General features: G+C 44.7%; 1 protein-coding gene across 1 annotated transcript; it reads left to right on the top strand.

The window, feature by feature from the left end:
- Positions 1-5,111: 5,111 nt before the first annotated feature.
- LOC119660066 lies at positions 5,112-5,881 on the top strand. Its single transcript, XM_038068445.1, has 2 exons — positions 5,112-5,348; positions 5,408-5,881. The coding sequence occupies exons 1-2, from the start codon at positions 5,283-5,285 to the stop codon at positions 5,879-5,881; spliced, it is 540 nt and encodes a 179-aa protein (XP_037924373.1). The 5' UTR covers positions 5,112-5,282.
- The last annotated feature ends 3,439 nt before the right edge of the window (positions 5,882-9,320 follow it).

Below are 9,320 nucleotides of genomic sequence, written 5' to 3'. Positions count from 1 at the left end.
ACAACTCGCAGCCATCACAAAAAAAACCTTAACGGTAAAAAATCGACCGGCCAGATAACTCTTCTAATATTCTCAAAAAAAATCTGGCCAGGATAAAGCATGTATTTATTAACAACTACATTAACAATGGCTAGTTTTCAGCACGTGGAAAGTAGCAAACTTATTCACACACGGTGGTAAAATCGTTATTACTTGCGGTAACTTATGTTTGCCTCACCAACAGAATGGTTTGATTCATTTAATCCCAGCGTCCATTATACTGAACTTCGTGAAGTTCATCAATAATGTCCTTAGCTTCTTCGTTCATTAATCGCTTCCATGTTTCCGTATCTAACACAGATGGCCGTGAGTGGCAATAATTGCAGGATTCTGCAAATTTTTCACCGTTGTTTTTATGGTCACCAAGACCGCATTTGCCCATCACATATTTCAGCAAGGTTTTGTTAGAACTCACCTTCACACACAGGGCACGCATCACAAACGCACAGTGCCTCAGGAGGGAGAGGAGTCTCACCACCTCGCATCACTTAGGCGAAAATGTCTAGCCTATATCGGCGGGTTCTGCACAATCCTACCATCTCACTTCACTTAGACGCTCTCACTAAAGTTGTAGAAAGCGTGAACCTCCGATAACCTTGTCGGGGATTCTGTCCACATTCCAGAAATCAATCATAAACCGTTATCTATAGTCAAAGGCCGTAGTCATGAAGTCAGTCTGTCAGTTGGTATGCCGTTGATGTTGCAAGAAAATTTCAAAATTTGCAAATTGCTAGCCCATAAATGTCTATCCGTTTTAGTCGCCTTTTACGACAAGCAATGAATACTTTAAGTGTACTCTTAAACCATAGGTCAATCGGCACATATAACATTTACATACCTAAAGGCTACAGAAGTTAAAAATAAATTATCTGCTTATAAAACAAAGAGGGAGTAAATCAAAGGTTCGCAGCGCTTTTCACTCCCATCTCCAGAAAGAACAAGTTGGAATACTGGGAACTGGACGCTTCGAGTTCGGTTTTGTGTTCATCTTGTATACCTTCAATTCAAAATTCAAATTCAATTCATACACGTCTTAGAGTCCGATAAATTCACGTGAAATACACAAATTTGGCCTTCTATAACTTTGTTAATAGTAGATGCATATTTGTCAAATATTTCAAAATTATTATTATGGCGGTTAAAGGGTAGTATAGGTCCCAGGACGAAACGTGGATTGGTACCCACGATGGAGCATCAAACCTGGGAGACGCCTACTGAACCAACACCAACAGCTCTACTACCAAACCCTATCTCCACCTCCACGTGGCTATCGCTGGGAGCTCTTTCTTAATGAAAAATTGCAGGCGGAGAAGGATGAAGACGAGTCTCCCGCGCCTAAAAATGGGACAAATTGTACCAACTGGTCCTCCAGGTTGGGAGTTGAGTAGGGCTGACAACCCTACACGGAAAACCGATGTTACAAAGCCTCGGGCAGGATGGATTTCAAAACGACGAATCCGGCAATGACAACCGATAAACGATTTGCGCATTTTCTCATGGAACGTGCGCTCCCTGTACAGACCGAATGCTGCTGAGCAGCTAGCCGATACCCTGTCCCAATATAAGGCTGATGTAACAACGTTGCAAGAGATGCGATAGATAGGGACCGGTTTCTTGGAAAAGAGCCGCTACACCATATATTATAGCGGCCATCCAATAAACCATGTGCTCGGAGTAGGTTTCTTAGTCAGCCAAAAAATGAAACCTGCTGTTATCGGCTTTGAAAATATAAGCGAAAGGCTATGCACTCTGCGTTTGCGAAGAAAAGTTTATAAATATAAACCTCATAAATGTTGACGCCCCTACAGAGGAGACTGCAGAGTCGGAGAAGGATACCTTCTACGAGGCAGTTGAGCGGACCCTCGAAGTCTGTCCCAAGTATGTTATCGGAATCATACTTGGAGATTCATTCAGGCGATACGTTGGCTCCCATAGCTTAGATAGGGATACCAATGATAACGGACTGCGGATTATTCAGTTAGCAGTATCGCACGAAATGGTTGTTGGAAGTACCTGGTTTGGGCGGAAAGAGGTCCACAAACATACGTGGGCCTCTTCAGACGAGACCACTTTCAACCAAATTGACCACGTTTTGATTGAATGCCGCTACTTCTCAGCCTTGATGAATGTTAGAACTTTCAGGGGGGGGGGGGGGCAATACAAACTCGAATCACTATCTCGTTGGCATGGTGCTCTGAGCTCGAATTACGCCACCACCTACAATCCCCTCTGACAATCAGGTGAGAGTGAATGCTGATGCCATTCACAACACAGCCCTCCGAAACACCTATAAGAGGGAAATGGATGCCGCAATAAACGCAGCCAACAGAGATCCTGGAGATGAAGCATCAACAAACGATCTTCACAATCACCTGAAGAACGTTATCACTGATGCGGCCACAAATATACTTGGCCCTAGCCGCAAAAAAAGTCGGACCGACTGGTTTGACGATTAATGTAAACTAGCTACGGAACGGAAGAATGCTGCATACCAAGTAATGTTGCATTCTCAAAGAACGCGGGCACGCGCAGAGACTTATCACGAATTCCGTCGAGCAGAGAAGCGATTTCACAGAAGGAAGAAGGAAGCCTGGGAGAACCAACAAGTCTGTGAACTAGAAAAGTACAGGGAGCAACCGCACCAGGCGCGGAAGTTTTACCAACAAGTCAGCAAATGAAGCCTTATATACCTCGATGCTCATCCTGCCGAGACAAAGAGGGAAATCTGATTTGCGACATAATGGGCATATTTGAGCGATGGGTTGAGTACTTTGATGATCTACTGAACAACCAGAACATCGGCGAGTTGGAGGTCCCGCCAACTGAAGACCACGGATAAATACTGCCACCATCAAGTACAGGAGAAGCAGTCCGTGCAATTCATCGACTTAAAAATCATAAGTCGCCAGGAGCCGATGGAATTACAGCCGAATTAGTTAGATATGGAGGCGACCAGTTACACAAAGTGGTTCATCAACTTGTGCTCAAGGTATGGGCAACGAATCAATGCCTGACGACTGGCAACGAGGCATTATCTGTCTCATACAGAAAAAGGGAGATATCACGCAGTGCGGTAATTATAGAGGTATAACAGTGCTGAGTACCATCTATAAGATATTTTCTGCTATCTTGCTAGGCCAGATATCCTCATACGCCCAGAACATCATTGGTCCATGCCAGGAAAATCAGCAACAGATCAGATTGTCTCTGTGCAGCAAGCGATGGAAAAACTGTTGGAATATAGACACTAGTTGCACCGTCTTTTCATCGACTTTAAAGCCGCCTATGATAGTATAGCCAGGGTAAAACTGTACACGGACATGAGGAAATTCGGTGTCCCGACGAAATTGATAAGACTGACTAGGCTAGCTCTGACCAATGTGCGAGGCTAGATAAAAGCAGCGGGATCACTCTCAAGACCATTCGACATCAATAACGGTCTACGACAAGGGGTGCCCTATCATGAATCCTCTTTAACCTGGCCCTGGATAAAGTGATCCGTGATGCTGAGGTAAATGCGAGGGGCACGATCCTCTTCAAGTCCACCCAACTACTGGCCTATGCTGACGATATCGACATCATCGGAAGAACCACCCGAGACGTACAAACTGCCTTCATCCAGATCGAGCAGGCGCGCGAGATCTTGGGCTGCATATCAATGAAGGGAAGACAAAGTATATGGTGGCGATGTCAACACCAAAAACCAACCAACCAACAATATCAAATCGTACTGGTCAAACGGGAAAAATAAAGATAGGAGACTACAACTTTGAGACCATTTATAATTTCTCCTATCATAGGTCGAAAATCACAACCGATAACAGCTACTACGACGCAATCCGCGCACGGTTGTTGTCAGCCAACAGAGCCTGTTTCGGCTTAGAAAAACTGTTTCGCTCGAAACGTCCTACAATAGGGTCAAAACTCTTACTGCACAAGACAATGACCTTGCCAGTCCTCATGTATTCCTCGGAGACTTGGGTTCTTAGCAAGAAGAATTGCGAACTCTTGGCCACGTTCGATAGAAGAATTCTCCGAAGAATTTGTGGCCCCCTACATGAGGATGGACGATTCCGTAGCCTATATAACGACGAAATCTATGAGCGATACCATGACCGTCGGGTTGTAGATAAAATCCGGCTCAATAAGTTACGGTGGGCGGGTCACTTAAACTGTATGGATGAGGATGATCTCACCGGGAAAGTCTACAAGGGCAATATCTATGGTAGAAAAAGAAGACGAGGCAGACCCTGGCTGGGATGGAGCGATGGCGTAGGTCAGGACGCCAGACAGCTTTTAGGGATATCGAATTGGTGGACCTCGGCGCAAAACCGGGATGTCTGGAGTTTCTTATTAAGGCAGGCCTGGGCCGGATACCGGTTGTTGCGCCGTTGATGATGATGACGATGATTCCAAAATTGTATATGGGTTTCGGGTAAATTTCTCAAATATGGTATGCATTTGAGCAGACATCTGAATGCTATGTATTTTGTGACCTAGATTCTGTATGGATGCACCATTGTCATTTTGTTCAGATTTTTCAGTTGGATAAGTTCTGAGAACGAGAGCGGTTACAATTTTTGGGGTACACATTTTGAGTCCTCATTTTCCTATATTTCACCAGGTATTAAAAGTATTGTCAGTACTAATTGAGCCCCTTCATTTGATACCCCACACGACAACATTCTGTGAAAAGAAAAAAAAATACCCTCCGCTTTTAAGTGTATAGGGAGCCCCTCTTAAACGTAGTGCAAAATGATGGCATCCGATATATGTAAAGGAATTTACAGACCACACTTTCTCACCAAATTTCATGACAATTGGTTCAGCCGTTTCTAAGTAAGTCGGATGTGAAAGACAGACTGACATCGAATCGATTCTAATAAGGTTCCACACAAAACCTTAAAAATGGTCATAACAATTTTTGACTTTACCCAGTTTGTTTTGACTTTCAATAGATGTATTACAAAAGATTTGCTAATGGACAGTGAACACTAATTTGATCTAAAAATATACACGAGCTGCACTTATTGTCAATTCTATTTCTGGGAGAGCATGCTAATGTCTTGTACCTCAATTCACCAATGGTAGGACCTAACGAGGCGTATAATTGCTATGGTTGCGATCAACTTCTGCAATCAAATTTGCAGATGTGGTAATGGAATCTGGATAACATATTGACTAGGAGTTCAATATTACATTCAGGTGGTTTTCACTGTTATTGACACACGGTTTTGAAAAATATGTATTTATGCCTCCTACTTCCCGTCATCTACTCTTCCATCGTTTGCGTTCTTAGTGCCCAAACGGTAGGTTATCAAATTCGAAATGTTCGAAACTCCAACTTATAAAAATTTTTTTATTTTAGAATCTGCACTTTATATTCACCAATCATACTGACATCTCGAATGATGAATACATAGAATTAAACTGCAGTCAGACATCAAATTTTCTGTTGAACTACGATATCAACTTGAAAAAGACGCTTCGATCGGTGTATCTTCAGATATCCATTAAGGAGTATTTTGAGAAACGTACTACATTCAAATTTGATAAGACGGTCTCCGTTTGCGAACTAACAAAAGCGCGAAGAATGAATCCAGTCATTCAAGTAATATTGGATGTCTTCTCAAAACATTCAAACTTCAAACTTCAATGTGTGGTACCAGCTGGTTACTACTTTTTAAAAAATTTTGGTTTCGCGAGCGATCAAGCACAATTTCTTCGATCATTTATCCGGGCTGACACTACTTGGAAGGTATCACTAAACTACTCTGAAAAATTACGAATGGGCTCGGTTGGATTCCTTTATATAAATCATGAAGGCTACTTTTATAAATGAAATTTGTCGAAACTTGGATCATGTTCATGTATGTCACCATAAGAAGATCAAGATAGATACTTACCGATGAATTGCTAAAAAAATTATTTAAGAATTGCTCCCTATTTTTTATTGTACAATATTTCCTTACCCGCCCACCCACAAGGTTCTTTCGACAAAAGGAGGAAGTAATTGTTAGCAACTCTACATTTCATAGTGTGGGTGGTCACACGTAGCATATGGTGGGTTATGGGCTGTTTCAGATTGTTGTTAACGTTTGGATGGCATCCCCAACCGAGCTTTGAAACTGGCAGTGAAGACTAGGCCCGACCTTTTCGCCAACACCTTCGAGGCATGCCTAAAAGAAGGAATATTCCCTGCTCAGTGGAAAAAGCAAAAGTTGGTGTTGCTTCCGAAGCCTGGCAAGCCACCTGGAAACCCAGCGTCGTATCGTCCTATCTGCTTGTTGGATACAATGGGGAAGATGATGGGGAGAGTCATCTACAACAGACTCCTGCCCATCGTCGAAGCCAGCAATGGTTTGTCGGAACGCCAGTTTGGTTTCCGACGCGCCCACTCTACGGTGGACGCAATTGGCATGGTGGTAAACCTGGTAAAAGGTGCACTGATTTCTGGCGGCTGCTGTGCCGTGGTGGCGTTGGATGTCAAAAACGCATTCAACTCGGCCAACTGGAATAGAATTAAAGGGGCGTTGGCTGACATAGGTGTTTCCGGATACTTAGCGAATTTGGTGGAAAACTACCTCTCAGAGAGGACTCTCTGGTACGGGACGGATGAGGGCCCCAAAGAGTACATTGTCACAGCCGGGGTACCACAGGGATCGGTACTTGGTCCCCTGTTGTGGAATATCATGTATAATGGGGTGCTTGCTCTTCCCGTCTCAGAGGGGACTACGATTGTCGGCTTTGCTGATGACCTAGCTGTGGTTGTTGCAGCAAAACACCTAGAAGATGTGGAGGTTTACGCAACGGAAACAGTGAGAGCGGTAAAGTCCTGGCTAGAAAAGGCCGGGCTGACCTTGGCGGACGCGAAAACGGAAGCGGTCTTAATAACGAAACGCAGGAAAAATAACACTGTAAAAGTTGAGGTCGGTGGACATAGGGTCGTATCAAAGCCGACTATCAAATACCCGGGGGTAATAATTGACACCAAATTGAGTTTTAGGGAACACCTAGAGTATGCTTGCCAAAAGGCAGCCAGTTCGACCACGGCACTTGCAAAAATGTTGCCAAATATTGGTGGACCGAAACATTGCCGGAGGTTGGTGCTAGTCGGAATGGTGCGCTCCATCCTGCTCTACTCGTCGCCCGTGTGGGCAGAGGCGCTTGCAAACTCTCAGAGACGGAAGCAGGTGAATTCGGTTTACCGGCGGATGGCTTTGAAGGTTTGCAGTGTTTTTAGAACCACATCAGATGAGGCAATATTGGTGGTGGCAGGCATGATCCCGGTTGACATTCTGGCCAAAGAAATGAGTGTCCTGTACAATGCAAGGCATATGGAGGGGCATGCACAGCGTATAAATGCGGCAAGGTCAGAGTCGCTTGATCTCTGGCAACGCAGATGGGACGAGTCTACGAAAGGTCGGTGGACGCACAGGCTCATTCCCAACATTAGGGTGTGGCTTGAACGAAAACATGGGGAGACCAACTACCACATTACCCAGTTCCTCATGGGACACGGTGGTTGCTACAGGCAGTATCTGCACCGCTTTGGGTTGGATGATTCTCCGAACTGTCCCAGATGCGATGGCATACCGGAGGATCCAGAGCATGTGATGTTTCACTGCCCACGATTTGCGATGGAGAGAAGGAGCTTAAACCAGGTGCTGGGCAGGAGCGGGACTCCGGAGAGGTTGGTTACTGAGATGCTGGAGTCCGAGGCGAAGTGGCTTGCGGTTGGCTCCGCAATCATCCAAATGCAGGAAGAGTTGGTGAAGGAACAAAAAGGAGGAAAGCTGCAAATAGGAGAAGGATGAGTGCAAACCTACCCCGCGAAGTAATACCTGAATGGTGGTCCCGCGGGGCTGGGGTTGGAGAGACCGGGGGTGGTTTTTAGTGGGTGTGAATCCCACACGCGCCCACTGTAGTTCCGCCGTTCGGGCGGCGGAGCTGCGGCGGACGTGTCTTTCTAAGATTTTCCACCTCCGTGTACGCACAAAAAAAAAAAAGATTGTTGTTAACGAGCCACATAACTCCAGACACATAACTCCCTTCAATCTAATTTGAGCAAGACTTTCGAGAAAGCATGGAATGTTGGACTAGTCCAATACTGTGATCTGGAAAACATCATTCCAAACCACCGGTATAAGTTCCGGCCCAAGTACGACTCATATACAAACTAATATGTTAGACTTCGAATTTCATATCCCGATGATTAGCTTTGTGATACATTTCTTCGTAGATAGGTGCTGTTATATCGTCGGAAGAAGTGAATACTCCGATTTCCTGCCGGTCACACAGGAAATACCGCAGGGATGGATTTCAGAACAAACTCTTTACATGACTGATGCTCGCTTCCCCAAGAGTGGCACAGAACTGATACAGTTTGCGGATGACATGCTTATTTTCTTGTCTAGCCTTCGACCGGATAAGGTAGCTAATGCAAGTGAGAACTATTTGACGAATTTCTGCATATACTACTAGATTTGGACTATTAAAATAAAAGCCATAAAAAACCCTTCACTTTTCCAAGAAACATTTAGATATATGGGATCTAGATTTATCTAAAGTTAAACGCTTGAAGCTTTACATTGGAATCACAGTAGTGTGCAGTTCACGGAAGATTCCCAAGTACACATGGGAATTCAAATTCATGGGCATCTCATATTCAATCCCTCCTCATAATGAGCTCGCTTTCAGCAAAGCACTTATTTGCTTGCGTGGTAAGGCTTGTTGTAGAAGTGGAAAACCAAGAAGTGCCACCGCAAACCCGAGTGTACTTCCAGAATTCAATGTAATCGCAATCCATTTATAAAGCAATTCCATCAGTCGCAAACACAGCCCCATTAACTTTATAGGTAATGTGATATAATATATAGGCGGTCAAGGGGTAGTATAGGCCCCAGGGCGAAAAGTGGATTGGTACCCACGATGGAGCATAAAACCTGGGAAACGCCTGCTGAACCAGTACCAACAGCTCTACTACCAAACCCTATCTCCACCTCCATGTGGTGATCGCTGGGAGGTCTTTCTTAATGAAAAATTGCAGCCACGGAAGAAGCCTCGGGCAGGAAGGATTTTAAAACGACGAACCCGGCAACGACAACGGATTAACGACTTGCGCATTTTCTCATGGAACGTGCGCTCCTTGTACAGACCGAACGCTACTGAGCAGCTAGCCGGTACCCTGTCCCAATATAAAGCTGATGTAACAGCGTTGCAAGAGATGCGATGGACAGGGACCGGTTTCTTGGAGAAGAGCCGCTACACCATATATTATA

The sequence above is a fragment of the Hermetia illucens genome, chromosome 6 (assembly GCF_905115235.1).
Source record: "Hermetia illucens chromosome 6, iHerIll2.2.curated.20191125, whole genome shotgun sequence".
Taxonomy (NCBI): domain Eukaryota; kingdom Metazoa; phylum Arthropoda; class Insecta; order Diptera; family Stratiomyidae; genus Hermetia; species Hermetia illucens.
The sequence above is the reverse complement of the archived record's forward strand: the minus strand, read 5'-3'. Positions and strand labels throughout refer to the sequence as shown.

Excerpts from the sequence above, each read along its gene's own strand:
- LOC119660066 (XM_038068445.1), top strand. The coding sequence starts at position 5,283 with ATGTATTTATGCCTCCTACTTCCCGTCATCTACTCTTCCATCGTTTGC. Across the intron at positions 5,349-5,407 it reads GCGTTCTTAGTGCCCAAACG|AATCTGCACTTTATATTCAC; the intron begins GTAGGTTATCAA and ends TTTTTATTTTAG.